This window comes from Choristoneura fumiferana, chromosome 20, assembly GCF_025370935.1.
Source record: "Choristoneura fumiferana chromosome 20, NRCan_CFum_1, whole genome shotgun sequence".
Lineage (NCBI taxonomy): Eukaryota > Metazoa > Arthropoda > Insecta > Lepidoptera > Tortricidae > Choristoneura > Choristoneura fumiferana.
Genome location: NC_133491.1, coordinates 6438414 through 6456041, shown reverse-complemented (window position 1 = coordinate 6456041; position 17628 = coordinate 6438414). Strand labels below are relative to the sequence as shown.

At 38.4% G+C, this 17628-nt stretch overlaps 1 protein-coding gene across 3 annotated transcripts in view; it reads right to left on the bottom strand.

Annotated features, from left to right (window-relative positions):
- Positions 1-6534: 6534 nt before the first annotated feature.
- Positions 6535-17628, bottom strand: part of LOC141439299 (uncharacterized) — a 29013-nt gene continuing 17919 nt past the window's right edge. Inside the window, exons 1-4 of one of the 3 annotated variants that reach the window (XM_074103559.1) lie at positions 13065-13359; positions 11847-12894; positions 8521-11408; positions 6535-8087 (exon numbers count right to left, since the gene is read on the bottom strand). In XM_074103559.1, the coding sequence (XP_073959660.1) occupies positions 7979-8087; positions 8521-11408; positions 11847-12890 (4041 nt within the window). In that variant the 5' untranslated portion in view covers positions 12891-12894; positions 13065-13359 and the 3' untranslated portion in view covers positions 6535-7978. Of the gene's footprint in view, positions 8088-8520; positions 11409-11846; positions 12895-13064; positions 13360-17628 lie in introns of those variants that run through there. The other 2 variants (XM_074103560.1, XM_074103561.1) reach the window with 2 other exon arrangements.

Sequence of the window (17628 nt, the reverse complement as noted above, 5' to 3'; positions counted from 1 at the left end):
GGTGTTATGTTTTCATAAAGCTTAGATACCTGTCACCAACACTTACCATCTCTACCGCAATAAAGACTTGCCGAGTTTCGATCTCCAGTACATGCCATAATTGAAAGTAGAAGGATGACCGTTTACATTACTTACGATGCATGGTGTCCGTAACTTGACAAATTCAACGCATACAATGAAATTAAATTAAATTAATGGATTGTCACGCACGCAGTTCTTAAGAAATAGAAAAGCGTGCAATGTCCATTTATTTATTTTTGGTAATCTTTCGTCTCAATTAAGATTTCCACAGCTATTTGTAGTTAATATAATGTACAACACCTTCGACAACCGTGGATATCGTTTCCACGGTCAACGGATTTAAATCTCATGCGACGACTTTTAAAATAAGCCCCCGCGTCATCGGAAGGGCGCATAGTGGGTCTGGCACTGCTTAATTGGATCCAAGATTTCCCAAAGGCAGTCAGTTAGCACTTCGGGCGGGACAAACAACTAACCAACTTCTAATTATATTGCGGTTTTATATTTTGGAGTTCGATGAACTTCGAAAACTTTCTGTCGGGATCGTTACATAAAAAAGTGGAACAATCGTATCATCCAGGTTTAATATATGAAAAAAAATTGTAGGATGCCAAATATTTTGGTAGTTTTGCGTTGTTCAAGGCGTTTTTGGTGGAAAGTCAATAGTTTTTAGAAGTAAACGTGGCGATTTGTGTAGATAAATGGTCATTTATATATTTAAATTCGTTTTATCTGCGAGAGAAAAGCGTTTCGCAGCAAATTTACGTGTCGGAGCAAAAGATTATCTCGCTCGAGGTGTAGATTAGGGCAATTTTCGGTATTTCTTTTCTCTTCAAATATAATGTGCCTTTCCTTGGAGAGATATAACGAGCCGCCACGGGGGACGCGGGGTAAGGCTGGAACATGTCGATTATTTGACATTGTTCGATATAATCTGATACAACGCAGGGAGCTATTTGACATATGTCGACAGAAATTAAACCTAAGCCGTTATAATTAAAAAAAAATATATCACGGGACACTTGACACCAATTGACCTCGTCCCAAATCAAGCAAAGTTTAGGCAACGGATAAACATACTTAAATATATATATATATATTATACTTAATATACTATGCTAAACGTATACCATTCTTGCAAATATCTGCCCCGACTGGGAATCTAACCCAGGACCTCAAGCTTCGTAGTCATGTTGCTTAGCCACTGAGCGCACTGGTCGTCAAATTCCTTGCTCCACGCCATATTCAATAATTAGTAATCAGTTATCAGCAGTGGGCGGACGACGGATGCAATTTACGTCAAAATCATGTCGATCAATATACGTAATATGGATATGACTACAATTGGTTTAAAAAAAAGAGAACATAGTTGAAAAATAGTTGGATAATTTTATTGTTGTAGTAAATAATCGTATTGTTCTAAATTACATGTTTTCAGTGTCCTTTTATAGTTCACTATGCAGTTATGTAGGGGAAAATTACCTCTTTACATCTACAGATGTAAGTGGTACGTATTTATAAAGTGATACTTCACCATTATTAGGAAGATTATCACCATCACTCAAATTTCATTTTTACACAAAAATATTAATCGAAGTTTAAAAAAGTCTTACCCATCTTATGCTTTCGTCACCATATTGCATCCATCGTCCGCCCTTTAGTAATCAGTCATTTATTTGATCAAGCATGGTATACATACCGGTGTACAGATAGTTTTTACAGGTGTATCTATGGTGGTTCAGAGAATTTGACGAATTAATCGTCATCATCATCATCTCCAACTATAGTCATGCCCAATGCTGGGCACAGGCCTTTTTTGCAGATTGAGAGGGCTTAGGTTGGAGTTCTCCATGGACTCACCATAGAATCGCACTACAAGTGAATTCAGGTTCCCTCACCATGTTTTCTTGACAAATCAGAAACGTGACACAAAATGATACTTGTGATTGTTTCAATTTGTAGATGTTTGTATTTATTTGCATAAGATCGTTTTTGTTTTTGTTTATAAACTGCATTGCGTAGTGTCACATTTCTTTCTTTTTAGGTTTAATGTAGTTTATTCTATTCTATTCTTAGAATAAGAATCATTTTATAAAAAACAATACGTTTGACTTTTCGGCGGCCTTCGAAAATTTTCTCTACAAAATTAAAAAGTTACAAAGACGGTAAGAATAAGTAAATACTCTAGAGGACAGCAGATCATCATCATCATCCTTTCAGAATGAGAGGGCTTGGGCCGTAGTTCCCTCGCGGGCCCAGTGCGGATTGGGAACTTCACACATACACATACGGTATGTTATGTGACATACCATTGAATTACTTCACATGTGTGTACAGGTTTCCTCACTACGTTTTCCTTCACCGTAAAGCTCGTGGTAAATTTCAAATGTAATTTCGCACATGAATTTCGAAAAACTCAGAGGTGCGGGCCGGGGTTTGAACCCACGAACCTCTGCTTGAGAGGTGATAGGTCAAACCACTAGGCCACCACAGCTTTTTAACAGCAGATGCTCTCACCAGACGCCCTCTATCAATTATTGTGAAATAAAGCTTGTATAGTCTCCTCTATGGCTTCTGACATTTACACTAATGAACTATAACAACAATAGACAGTGGGCGTCTTCAAAATAATCGTTATCGAAACACCTCCGCGTCGTCCCGCCCTAGCGCCAGTAAATTGTCCGTGGGCAGATAACCGAGCTTTCTTTTTTATCGCAAAATCGAAAACATTAGACGCGTAATCGCCTAACGAGAACAGCTCCGCGTCCCCGGGGCTTCGGGGGCAATCAACAGGCAGCCACGGAATGGGGCTTCCCACTGTTGGGGTTGAGACATCGGTTAGGACGATAGGTTACTACTTATCATAGGCAGTAGCGGCCTGTTGTGCAGGGAATGGAATTCGCTCCCATCATCTGTGTTTCCGGATACATACAACCTAGAGCTCTTCGAGGCTAGAGTGAATAGGCTGTTACTGAACCAGTGAGATACATCTTTGGTCTCATCTGCACTTTATATCAGATTAGATAGTGGTCAATCACGGTCAGTTTTATGTAAAAAAAAAACTCGACGACTTAAGAGAAGTCTCTTCGTTGCATTCTCCATACAAACGTAGTCCCGGCCTCATTTGAAAACTAGGAAACAGAAATAGATGAAATTATGTAAGTGTGGACTAGACGTAATGAGGGCTATCGTTTTTTGTCTCACTAGATGGCGCACTGTTGCGTGAGGTTTTTAAGTATGGCTTTCAAAGTCTGTTATTACGGGCGTGAAAACAAAGTTTAGATTAAAATCATATTTAATACACTTTAAAACCGTATCATAAAAATATCGAGCATGCCACAGTGTTGCATAGTCCCCGTTTTATTCGGAAAAAGGGGAGGAAAAAGGTTTCCGAAAGACAAAACTGTCTCAAAACACAGACATTCATTGCCCCGGAACGCATATTTGCCATAATTAATTTCAGATATTGCAAAATATTCACAAAATTATTCTAATTCTAAATAAACCCGCGTAGCTCACCCAAAAACTATGAGATTTGACATTTCGGAGACCTCACGCTACACTAGCGCCTCTAGTGGCGAATTCATAAGCGATAGCCCTCATTATCTATGCCTGTGGTTTTTCAAATTTTCATATAAATGTGTAATATCAGAATTACAGGAGCTCAACTTTGCACGAGAAATACAGACTAACAAAGCATTTTTACAAAAATCGAAAAAACCACAGGCATAGAAAATATAATGAATATCTTGATTGTAAAATATCATTGATTTCTGTGCTATACTTTTCGTATAATATGAGGACAACGAAACCCAAAATTCAACCGCCCAAATCTTGAAAAGCCTACAGCTATCTCGATATAAATTACGGATGTCGTTGCGGAAGGCATGGGGTGGCCGGGAATATACAGGCCAACCAAACTCGTGGAGGAACCCTTAGCTGACTCTTCACATTGCCAATGACTTCCTGGAGTGACCCCAGTGACCTAAGGGAATTTCCAAATCAAAACTAGACTATGTGTTATTGTAAAGTTTTAGCTCTCATACCAAATTTCGTTGACATCCGTTCAGCCGTTTCACCGTGAACGAGTAACAAACACACAGACTTACAAACTTTCGGCAGTTGTAATACAAGTAGGATAAGTACTGTTTAAATTTCAATTATAAAAGAGTTGTCTCATCCCTACAACATAGACAACATAGATCAGCATCATTCTCTTAGGTGTACGAGTAAGTGAATAATAAAATATGCAAGAGCCGCTCGTGCAGTAAAAATCTTCATCACCTTTTTCTTTAAAGACGCTAAATCAGTGCATTTTAGATTTGCTGCCAGCGTACAGTTCGGAGCAAATAGGGGAACTTTAATTAAATTTAAAAAAAATAACTAATGTTGTAATTAGGTTTTTGTAACTTTTCTTTTATACCTACAATAAAGAGTAGGTAAATTCTTACAAACTTACTTCCTCTCTTATTGACCAGTTCGTTGTTAAACTTCAATGTTGGTGACAAAATCAATCAATGATGGTTTCTGTGACAGGCTAGATGGCGCTAGTAATAAGACTGCAACGTCAAACAGGCGTCACGATACAAACGCCATCTAGCGATATTTTGCCTGTTCAAAACCCACATTGAGTAACATTCCACAAGTCCACATCTCAAATTCCATAAGTTTCTTACAGAGATATTTGAGGGTCCATCCTTCACAAGAAGCCACATATATACCGGAACATACATAAGTGGTGTGTCCAATCAATTCTTGAAAATAAAACTGCATCGATACTACCGATAATCCGCCAATGTTAAAACGACACTACTTATCGGTTAGCGGTTGTTCGGTAGCCTTGGTTTGTTCGATGGCGAACGGAACCGAAAGCTGTCGAATGCACAGAACCTTTCTCGTATTCCTGCAAGCTGCACGAGCCACTTTGATACGAGTCCGAGTGCGAGTTTGGAACTGCCAAAGTCAAAACCGAATATGCTTATCTCTTAAAGGCAGAAAGAAATTGTAACTTGTCGAACATAATGAGATAAATCAATTAAATAAGTAAACCGTGCTTATTATTCTACTTTTGTTGTTGTTTCTTTATAAAGATATGGCTCTGTCCATCGAAGGACAATTTTGACAGTGTCTAGTAGTTTTTGCCGTTGTACGGTAAAAAAAATCTAGAAAACGAAATATGAGAGGTAATGGTGGATGAACGATGACAGCGCGAATCCGTATTCTACTTTTGATTATGTAAAAATTGGCAAGTGCCAGTTGACATCTCGTTTTTTTGTCTTCAAGAATGAAAGCTTAGTAACATGTCTGCCATTGCCGTCAATAATGTCATCTCAATAAAAAAAAAACATCCACTGTACGAGTGTACGATTGGGTAATGAAACTCCCAAATATTACATCTCAGTTTTCATCCGCATTGTATGATTAAAATCCGTACAAAATTTCGTGCCGTTCAGATAAAACATAGCCTAGATGCAGTATTGCAAACGTCCAGCTACAGCAAATAACTACCATCCACATCCGCCTAGCTGTTTTATCGTGACGAAGTCACAAACACATATTCACAAACTTTCACAAATATGATATTCAGTGGGCGTATGAGTATGACGGATGCAATTTACGTCAAAATCATGTCGAACGATATACGTAACCAATATGGATTTAAAAACATATAAAAATAGTTAGATAATTTTATTGTTGTAGTAAATAATCGTATGTTTTCTATATTACAAATTTTCAGTGCATTCCTTTTATAGTTCCTCTTATGTATGTAGGGAAAATTACCTCTTTACAACTACAGATGTCAGAGATGCGTATTCGTAGTGATGCTTCACCATGATTAGGTGTTCCTAATTTATCACCATCACTCAAATTTCTGTACAATTTTATACTAAAATATTAATCGAAGTTTAATAAAAAGTCTTATCCATCTTATGCTTACGTCACCATGTTCCATCCATCATCCGCCCTTTAATGATATTAATTTATTATCAGGTGCTCAGACACAAATCAGTGTGATAACAAGCAACGCCATCTATGATCTTTTGGTACAAGTCGATCAAAACAAGTGTGAACTTTTTCTCGCCACTGTACGTGGTTTACCGTAACCGTAGCATTGTTCGGTCGAAGAGAGCGTTTCCCTGTACTGCGATTGTAAAAAGAGATTTTTACGGTCTTTAAGGGGGGTGGGGGTCGTATGTCCTTATTTAGTCTTGCACGTGACCGCAGCTTTGCATTTTAGTTAAATGTATTTGGGATTAAACAATAGCGCAAGTTTATTCAGAAAAGGATTGTTTGTGGTTTTTTCCGGTTCAAATAAACTGATGATTTTTAAGATGTAGAGAATTTAGAACGACGTTGTAATCTTTGCGTTGAAAAAAGTATATCAAAATATACTTTTACGAAGTATTTTATTAGAAATTCGAACTTATTTAATTTGTATGATTGGGTTGCTTGAGACTGACTAAATGGGTTTTATTGGATTTAGAAAATTAATGTATAATCTAAAGACATCCAAAATATTTATATTTTATTAAATGAAACTCAACAATAACTTCACAAATAACATAATTAAATAAAGGAAACAATGTTTTGTTACAATTTAATGGACCATGCACCTTATAAACTAAACCTTGCAAAAGGTATTAATAATAACACATCCTGACTCGAGTTCGCGATTTATAAAATATAATAAGTTAATAAATTCGTACATAAATAAGTTAGTGTGTGAGTACAAAAATGCTTAGCCATTTTTCCGTGCAAGAAAAACGGGAAGTAAAATAAGTACCTGTACCTACAAATGAGCTAATGATAATGTTAACACTTGGCTTGGGTTCACTTTAGTACCCCAGAAACATTTAGCCGTCGTCTCCACGAGCGATCTTTGGCAAAGTTCATGTAAGAATAACCCTGTGAAGATCTGACCTTACATTTGTTCCTTTAGAAGTGTGGACGAAAATAAACGAGAGTATTAAGCGCATTAGCCATTTTCTTGCTTGTCTTTCAAGGATTAGTTATATAGGACTGCTCACTGCAATAAAATGATTGTGCACACATGTCCCAGCTGCTTAATGCAGCTAGCTTAAGAGGCCTGACTTGCTACTAAGCGTAATACAGGAAGAATAAATTGATCGAGAAAATAGCACGATTTACACGACTGCCCAAAAAAGTCGCATATTTTTGTTAGATTAATTGTTTAAGTATATTTATATTTAAAGTCAAGCCAAAATGCATTTGAAGATACGACGGTCAATAACAACTAACTAGCGAGTCGATGACGTAATGACTAGGTTAGCGAATACACGTATCACATTGCGTTTAGCGCTGATTAGAAGTTGTAGATAATATACATCGACTTTACATCTGCTACTATCACGCTCAAGAAAGTTCATGTTTGAGTTCATAATTAATATCTAGTAAGGTATCCAGGAAAGCAACACTTGAATAGTCAATAAAATCAGACGCTTGCTTGGCTTGCACGCTTTAGCAAAAGTTAGTGCAATGCAATAAGCAGCAACTGTAATATTGTGCAGACTTGGGTTTGATATTAAAAATGTAACGCCAGTTTGACATGTAATAATCAGTAAAGTATCTGCCAAGCACACATTACTTTAGTACGTATATTATATTAAATTCAGATCTAATTCATTGTTATAAAGGAAGAGAGAATTAAGTAAAAGTTTCTATTACAGTTAAGACTCTAACAGAGGCTACCTTAACTCTAAATTTACACCTCGGTCGTTTCGATTTTGTACATCTTACACGCGAAATAAATACAACTTCTACACGTGGCAGATTTCGTAAGCTTCATCGAGTAATAATTTCGATCGTGCTATCAATTTGTCTGGCATTGATTTCGCAATGCTACAAAATGCAATTCAGCCGCTTTTGAAATCTGCTACGTGTTCGCTTCATATTTTACATTTAAATTTACGATTAACTTAAATTCCTAGAGCTAGGTCTATTCTTCTGTGCCAGTGATCCACTGTAGGTATTTGAAGGACCTGGACTGCAGGGGACTGGCGCGGGAGTCCAAGGTGTAACGCGGCTGCTGGTATACTGGTTGCTCTCTGGAAATAGAGAAGTGTTGAGGTTAAGACATGCTAAGACATACTGGGCTACTCAAAAGTCGGGAATCTGATGTTGTAAATAGATTAAAAAACTTTTCAAATAATATAAGTGTTGTAAACATAGATAATATTATATTAACTATTTTCCCGTTAGATCGGTAACGCAAGAGGAAAAGCCAGATAATACGGGCTTGTTAGGATGAGATAGACAGAACAGAAGATTGTTATTATACACTGAACCTGTACAGGAGTTGACCTGTAGAAAGGGGCGAAGCTCAATGTTCTTGAATACGTGCCGACGGCTGTATTTTTTTTTGTTTTGCCTCAGTGTAACGCAAAATGGAGTTTTACTACTATTAAACCAGTTTGAAAACACGATTTACTTTCTTTAAAGGATAGAACTTTCTTTTAATATGAGTAAGTTTTTGCTTACCTAGGTTCAGCTGAGGCTCGTGCGTGGTAAGCAGGCACATTCGGGTTATGGTAGCCCTTTTGATGGGGCGCCGTTGCGGGAGTTAGGGTTTGTACCGGCGGCGGCGGGTGCTCCGAGGGGATCGGCGAGTAGTACTTGTTGGGGTTGTATCGGTCCACCGACACACCACGCGTTCTTTCAGGGGCCGGTGCTTCTGCGCTCTTCACATACGAACTCACTGGCCGGCTCCTACCTAGAGTGTTACTTTTTGCCCATTCTTGAGATTCAGACACTAACTCTGATTCAAAACTCCTCTCTCGCCAAGACTGCGGCCGCAGTGTCTGGCTCCAAGAAGGTGTTGGCGTGTATTTAACAGTTGGTGTCTTCTCATAATTAGGTTGAGATTCCCATGGAGGATTCACAGACGTCTGCTGAGTTTGATATTGGGTTTGAGAAGTTTTCTCTGTAAACTCCCTGAGTTCTTTACGCCACTGAGGTTCCACTTCGTCGGCAGGTTGCTCGTTGTTATCGTAATAGTATTGTGGCGAGGGATCAGGTTGCGCTTGGAACTTACTCTCTGCCGGCACGTAATTAGATTCTGGAACGGTGATGTAACGTCTTTCATATTCACTGTAGTAAGTTTTGCGGCCTGGTTGAGGTGGGGGTTCGGCGATGTTTACATTTTTAACAAAGGATTGGTTCGGTGCTGGAGGGACGTAGGCCTTCGGAGGGGGTTTGGAGAACTTTGTCTTCGGGAGGGTAGGTTTCCACCCTGGGTGCGTGTCGGGGCTGAATGTACTTGTAGCTGGTGGCGGCTGAGCCACGTCTGCCCGCGGTTGGAAGAAATTGGAAGTAGCGGGAGCTACATAACTGGCATCTTGTTCCCACGGAGGAGGGACGTAAGAAGAAGAATACTGCTGTGAGGACTTTTGATAGTTTTTTGTTTCATTACTGAGAGTGGAATACTGATTGGATTGAATGTTAATGCTGGGTATGGTGTCCACGGTGCTGAGATTATTACTTCCCCATGTTGTAGGTTGCGGAGTATAGCTCGGGTAACTATTCTGTTGGAAGGTGTTAGGTGAGACTTTGGAGTAATCTTGTGTACTTTGGGTATAGGAGGGCTGATATTGTTGTTGAGCCTGGGGTTGTTGGGGTTGGCTCCATAGTTGACTAGAGGGAGGGGCGGTGGAAGGCGTCAGGTTATTATAGAGAACATTCTCACTTCTGCTTTGCTGATACCACTGTGAGTTTGTGATAGTACTCGGTTTGACATTGCTAACATTGACGATTTCAGATTGTGGCTCTTGAGACCACTGCTTTTGCTGCTCAAAGGTCTGATTGCTGTATTGGTTGCTATAATTGTTTTGGTATACTTCTGAACCAGGCATTTGGCGTTCGGTGCTCAGTCTATCCAAAAGTAGGCTGTGTCTTCTCTCCGTCTTGGGTGGTTCAGGGGTATAAGCTGGCTGGTAGGGCTTTGATGGTTGAGGTGAAGTTGAAACCCTCTCGCGATTAGGTGCAAAGTAAGTCTTCATGGTAGGAATACCAGATTGAGTAATTTGTTCGTATGAGTTGTCTAAAGTCTTTGTTGTTCGGTTTACGGTTACGATGTTCTCAACCCTGTTATATTCAGTTTGTGTGCTTAGAGCCGTGCCTGTTGGTAAAGTGCTTGTAGTAATTTCAGTATTCTCTGTGCGAGACTTAGTCACTGTTTCCGCCGCACCGATTGGTTTGATTTCGATGTCTTCAACCTTTTCGAGAGGAATTGAAGGCTCTCTTAATGGCACCTTCTGTTCCGGTTTTGATTGGGGTTCCTCAGGTTTTTCTTCCTTTGGTTCTGGTTTTTCTTCCTTTGGTTCTGGTTTTTCTTCCTTTGGTTCTGGTTTTTCTTCCTTTGGTTCAGGTTTTTCTTCTTTGGGTTCTTCTTGTTTTTCTTGTTGTTTCTCGACAGTAACAGGTTTAGGAGCCTCTTCGTGTTCAGATTCGACTTCTTCCTCAGTGTACTCGGATTCCTCTTCTTCTTCCTTAGGCTTTGTTTCCTGAATTGGTTCTGGTTTTGGTTCAGGTTTTTTTACTTCGACTTTAACTTCTTCTTCAGCTTCTTCATACTCTTCCTCATCCTCTACGTCCTCTTCTTCTTCTTTTTTCGAAACTTCTTCCGGTTTTTTTTCAACTGGAGTAGCTTTTTTGACTACGACTACTTCTTCTTCCTCTTCCTCTTCTTCTTCTTCGACTTCTTCGGGTTCATTTTTAGCCGGTGTAGCTTTTTCTTCAGGCACTGCCACAGCTTTCTTTACAATAACCACCTCTTCTTCCTCTTCTTCTTCAGCTTCTTCTACTTCAATTTTCTTCGCTTCTTGTTTTGCACTCGGCTTTTCAACTGTTTTAGATTCCTTAACTGGTTCAATATCTTCTTCATCCATCTCTTCTTCAGATTCTTGATTATTCGATTCTTCAATGACGACATTTTTAGATGTTGTGGTTGCTGTAGTTTCAGCTTTCTTGAGAACGACTTCTTTTTGGGCACACTGTTTGACAACTACCGTCGTTGGCTCTTCTTCAACTTCTTCTTCAACATCTTCATTTTCTTCCTCCACCTCTTCCTCAGAGAATTCCTCTTTAGGGATAATCCTAGTTTCCGTTTTGGTTTTGATTGATGTTTTCCCATCAGTGATAGTCTTAGTAGTCGTTTTAGTAATTTCTTCCACTGAACCGTCTGGTAAACTTTTTTTGAGCACTTCAACTTTAGTTTCTGTTTTCGTTCCGGATTTTTTTGTTGGTAGTTTTACGACTAGTTCTGCGTCAGTGTTTCCATTTTGGTCTCCATTTTGTTGCTCCGCATTGTTTTCTGATTCTTCAACCTTTCTTTCTTTCTTAACTTGCTTCTTCACAACTTTTACTTGCTTCTGAAACAGAAAAAAATAATTATGAAGCTATTTGAAAGTGTAAGTAAATTTATCATGATTTAAAATTTGTTATTATTTTTTCTAACTTTAGTTGAAAAATAATATGTGTATTTAAGAACATTAAGTTAAATATCAAAACTGTGAAATATGCTCCTAAATATGAATAGTGTATAATGATTTATTTTCTAGACTGAATTTTTGCACATGGTTTCCAATATTTTGTCAATATTAAAGCCACAAAACATGCATTAATTCCTTTTTATCCTTGATATATAATCTTATTTTGTTTAATCCAACTTTTAAAATAAATGTTAAACTCACAATCTACCTGTTTCACTAGACTTCTTAAAAATCTTTAATATTGTATACTAAATAGGCATAGCAGACTAGATAAACACATAAATATATATAAATGTAATATGTATACAGTAATTTTACATCAACCTGTTCGTCACTGCTCTCCACTAAGTCTTCAGCAGGTTTACTTTCTATAGGCTCATGAGTAATTATATTATCATCAACAGATAAGTTTACTAAATAATCCGTACTTGAGGTTTCTATTACATCAAAGTTACTGTTTTCCACTTTTTTTGTTTCTAAATCTCTCGAGTCATCTTCAGTATTAACAGGTCTATGTATTTCTTTCTGATGAAAAATCACTGGGTCAATATCATATTCTGTACAACTAGCTTTAGAATTCAAATTTGTTGTTTGTAAGTTACTGTCATAAGCTGGTCTAGTTTCTGCTAATTTGCAAGGTGTTTCGTTATAATTTTCAACAAACAATGCTGCGCTGAAATCCGTATTTCTGTTACTCTGCTGCTCTTTTGGCTGCACAGTATTTTGAGCAAATGCAGGCGTTATAAGTCTCATGTCTTCTCTATTTTCATAGCTCTTTGGTTCTGCTCTCAAATATTCAGCGTCGTAACTGATTTCTGGCAATGGTGCTGTATGTCCGTTACTACCGTAACTCGTTTGAGGTAATTTGTTATTACTTGGTGAATATCCGTATTCAAACGTTGATGTAGGTCTGTTATTATAAGAACTGCTGTTTGGTTGAGGTAGCTGGGGCGTATATTTGTTTATGTTATTCTGCAATTGTTCGATGCGCGCTTGAGAAATAGCCTGTGGATTCTCGAATTGCGGCGCCTGTGACACTCTTTGAGGAGGTGCTCTATTGCGATCCGGGTTACTTCTAGACCTCAACAATGATTTCGGGTTTGCTGGCAATGAAAATCCGGGTGGCAAAACTTGCACTGGTAAACAGCTGAAGTTAGGTACAGCAACTGGGGTAGTGGGAGTGGTTGGCGACTGTATCTGCTGAACAGGAACCTCAGGCACCCCCTGGTTCATGGCGTTTCTCTTGAGCCGCTGCGCCATGCGCTCTGACTTGATCTGGGATAGGTCCAGGCCTCCCGGGAGGTACGAGAACGGCTTACGTTCGCGCCCCATGGCGCCAGCCAACGCCGACGGTGGATTCATGTCGCTGAAATAAGTTTTTCCAAATTACAATCGAACGTCGACGCATTTATTTCACGTAGTTTATGGACAGTATAAATATTCCAGTAAAAACGCCAGAGGCTTCGAATGGACGTACACAACGGCAACCATTTGGCAATTTGACAAAATAGTAGAAAATAGATATGAGTTACTCACGAGGTCCGATGCTAACCGCGCGATATTATATTTACTTCCTGTTTGCAGGGCGGGCGCACCTCGGACGCGGCTCGGGTGTAACACTGGGCACTCACGGGCGATCGATTCTCACATGTCTGGTCGGTTAATGTGACACGTCGCGTATATTTGAGGCGGAACATGCAGATATGAATGCGGCGGCAGCGGTTAATTTTAGCGCGGAGTTGTAAACGGGCCGGTACGAGTACGTTTGAATCCGGGAGCCGCGCGGTGGCGCGTGCGCCGCCTGCCGCCTACTGCCGTCTGTGCGGACCCGCCATGTATTTTGGTCGCGGCCCCAATATTATTGGGCGCCTCGTCTACAATTTGTCTTGAGCGAATCGTCACAACAACAGTCGATGCTTCCGACATCTTCATGATAACCATTTATTGCATTTCTGCGGCTCCATTCATTTCTTCCCCATCTGTCATCTTATTAGCACGTGCAGCCGGTGCAATAAAAGTGAAAACGGAGGACACGTGAGATATTTTCGTGCGAGTTCGATTTTCAGACGGTTGGTTGTATCGAACGCGGCTTTTGAACAGCTGCTTGTCTTAAATATGAGTATCTGCGTTTAATTAATTAGCTCGGTTGTCTACGGATGTTTCAATTTGTCATGATAAAAATATTAAGTTCTACGGACTTTGTAACAGTTAGCAATGTCAGGTTGAGCTTTAAAGCTTGTTTACAAGGTCATTGTATTTTAGAGCGTGCATTCGATTGATAATTTAAGACGCTTTCAACTCTAGAAAGAGCATGTTTGATGCCAAAAGCAAGTCTAGACCATCTAACAGTTCAACCACCTCGAAAACTGTGAATTCTGTTGATCCGTGCTAATAGTGTTGGAGTGAATTCTTTATTTAAAACCGGCTGAGATTTACTGCGGGCAGCGGCGAGTATCATCCCGCTATTACTCTTGGCTCCTCACCAAACATCTGATTCGAAGTTTCCTAGATTCATTGCACATTAAATGTTTGCATTAAACAATATCGAATCTGCTGAGTATCGAATTTCTCTTAGTAAAATAAATAAATAAATGAGAATGGCTAGTAAAAGTCGTAAATGTGTTTATTGGTTATACTCGTAACAATTTATGTAGAAAATTGAGCACTCTTCCAAATAGTTGCAGTACCTGATCGACCCTTTTCAGTCGATGGACGATAATTTTCAACGATAACTACTTTTCATCAATCAAGATAACTGCCTCTTTCTTTTATGATTTAACTAGCTGCGTCCCGCGGCTTTGTCTGCTATTACCGTTGAAAATATAGTAAACACTCTTACCGATTATCAATACAAATTATCTTTTAATGTTAATACAAGCCATAGTACAAGCTTTGCTTAGTTTGGGACTAGATTATTAGATTATTATTTTAATGACGTAAAGAACACTTACGACAAGATACACATAACATAAGACTGACATATAAAAAAGTAAAACAAAACTATGGATATAGTTATGATAGAAACTGGACTATGCACTTTTCCAGGATAAAAAGTAGCATATGTGTGAGGCTATGTATGTATTACTTATTTAATCCAGGTTGTAAACTATTTGTGGGATAAATTAATCCATTCAAATCAAAGCCTTTATTACGTGATTGAGTAACAAACATCTTCACAAACTTTCTAAGTTATAACTAGAAACCGGATTAAAGAACATAATTAACATGATTAGTAGATAGGACATGATTTATTACGATTTAAGTCAACATTAAAGCAATTTAAAGAAACAAACTTGTAGCTCTAACTTGCAAAATGGCTGAAATATATTTCTTACGCTGTATTTTTTCTAAAAACTGAATTTCCATCTATCTATAATACCTGCTCACTACATTTCGAGAATCGGTTGAGAAATCCGACCAGCACATCCGAACATCCGGACAGGTATACGACGGCACTTTTTCCAAGCAGAACAAGCAGAGTTTCTTTTTTTTTGCAGGTGGTAGGACCTTGTGCAAGGTCCGCCCGGATTGCTACCACCATCTTGCTCGCTAATCCTACCGTGAAGCAGCAGTGCTTGCACTGTTGTGTTTCGGCGTGGAGAGTAAGACAGCCGGTGAAATAACTGGCACTTGAGGTATCCCATCTTAGGCCTCTAGGTTGGCAACGCATCCGCAATACCCCTGGTGTTGCAGATGTTTATGGGCGGTGGTGATCTCTTACCACCAGGAGACCCACTTGCTCGTTTGCCATCCAGTCAAATAAAAAAAAAAAAAAATGGAGATACTTCAATCACGCTTCGCGCTATATATTCTTATTCCTCCATCTCCATTTTGCCAACGGAGTTCCAGGCGGGGGGAGCGTCTTCACCTTTATGTAGTTAGTGTGCCATTGGCTCGCACGAAGCGGTTTGCTTCATCTTCCATAATGTGAACTGCTAAGGAATGGAATTCGCCCTGTCGTCTGTTTTTCCGGATAAATACAATCTAGGGCTCTTCAAGGTTAGAGTGAGTAGGCTGTTACTGAACGAGTGAGACACACCTTTGGCCTTATCTGCACTTAATATAGGGGTCAGTCACGGTCAGTTTTATGTAGAAAAAATGTAATGTTTATTTATTTCCAACATCATTACTGATATTTTTACAAAAAATGTTATTATCTCTAACAAAAACAGTACGTAAAACAGTGTAAATACAACTAAAAATAATTCTGTTTACGTCGAGGTGAGTATAGCACTGCAAAACGATTGTTTACGCAAAACGGTACATAAAACTGCGCCTGAGCATGCATCGTTTCAACGCCCTTCCGCTCTTACGCACGTGGTCGCACCTTGCTGACAGCTTGGACTGAACTTTATAATAGTTTCAGCTTGTAGACAAGTTTTACCTGGTCGTAACTATAACATTTGTGTTTATTAGTATAGTCGTGCATTGCTGTATATTCTCAACAACTCATCGATCGTCTATATAAATTAACCGTCATGAACAGTGCAATATCTTATTATTTCCCGATCTGTAGCAAGAGATTAAATGTTGGTAACAATCCATACTCAAAAATTTTGTTATATCGACCTCTACTTACATGATACAAAATAAATATCAATTCATTTTTACGTCATTTTCATACATAATTCAGTTTTCAGAGAGGAGGCAACGCTGCCAGTATCTTCGGAACATTGGCTAAGGCGACTATTTTTAGGGTTCCGTACCCAAAGGGTAAAACGGGACCCTGTTACTAAGACTCCGCTGTGCATCCGTCCGTCTGTCTGTCACCAGGCTGTAGAGGTCTCAGGTCTCATGAAAATAGTTGAAATTATGCGCCGCTATACTATAACAACAAATACTAAAAACAGAATAAAAATATTTAAGGGGGCTCTCATACATCTAACGTGTTTTTTTGCTAATAATATACTGGGTGACTTCTAAGTCGTAAACATAAATTAGTAGTTAATGCCGGACAATATAATGCTTTGCCCCTTTTGTTGAAAATAATCTGAAAAAATTTGCGGTTTCCATACATCCGACAAATTTCAATAAATGGGTCAATGGATTATATTGTCCGGCATTAACTGAGCATGAAAGACTAATGAACCCTTCGTGCGCGAATCCGACTCGTATTTGGCCGGTTTTTTATATAGTTTGAATTTAAGTGTTTTTTTATATACCTACTCGAGAAAAAGTAAATAAATTTGTCGTCGTGGCCTAATGGTTTGACATAATTGTTTAAAATACTTAATTATATATCTATTAATAGTTGCAATTTCATAATTTTTTCGTTGTACTAGTTATTTTTAATTAAAAGTATTATGCGTAGTTATTAAATGGACAAAAAATTATCAAAGTTTCCTTTAACTTACCCTAAATAATATAATAATGTTATAGGGTATTGCTCTGTTTTAGCATTACAAATTGTAATAAATATGATATAACATTTCTAGAAGTTTCGCTTTCACCTGTAATTGAAGACTGCGAGATACATAAAATATTTACGATGACATTTCGTCTTCAATTCTAATGTCTTATTGAAAGGGAAACTTTGACGCGGGTTGAACCCTGATTGTAAATTAAAGAAATACCCAAGATGGCCTCGGAGATTGGAGTTTCTTCTTTGTTTCTTCATTCAGCTAAATGAACAGTAACTCTAGACTTTATGGTGATGGAAACAAATTTTCAGGAGGCTGCATTCTGTGTAGTTACGCCGCCTTTTGACGACTTCGGAAAAGGAGGAGGGTCTTAATTCAGGTTTTTTTTATTATTAAACAATCTCGTTTAGTTTGGAAGCGTAAGACTTCCCGTTTGTTAGCAATAAATCGTAAAAATATTTAGCACCGCTAAAGAAATTCTTTATTCTATTTTTGTATTGAAATCAATAAAGCAAGCATTTATTAATTGCCTGCAACAGTTCATACATATTTTAGTTAGTAATATACGAGTAGACAATTAGTAAGTACATTTGATTAGTTAATTGCTTCAAATCCGTTGAATTATGAATGACGCACTTTTAGTCATAAAGAAGCTTGTTTTTGATGTTTCTAACATTATTAATCAAGCACGGGTGTAACTACAAAATTTCGGCAGCAAAATTTAAATTAAAAACAGATTT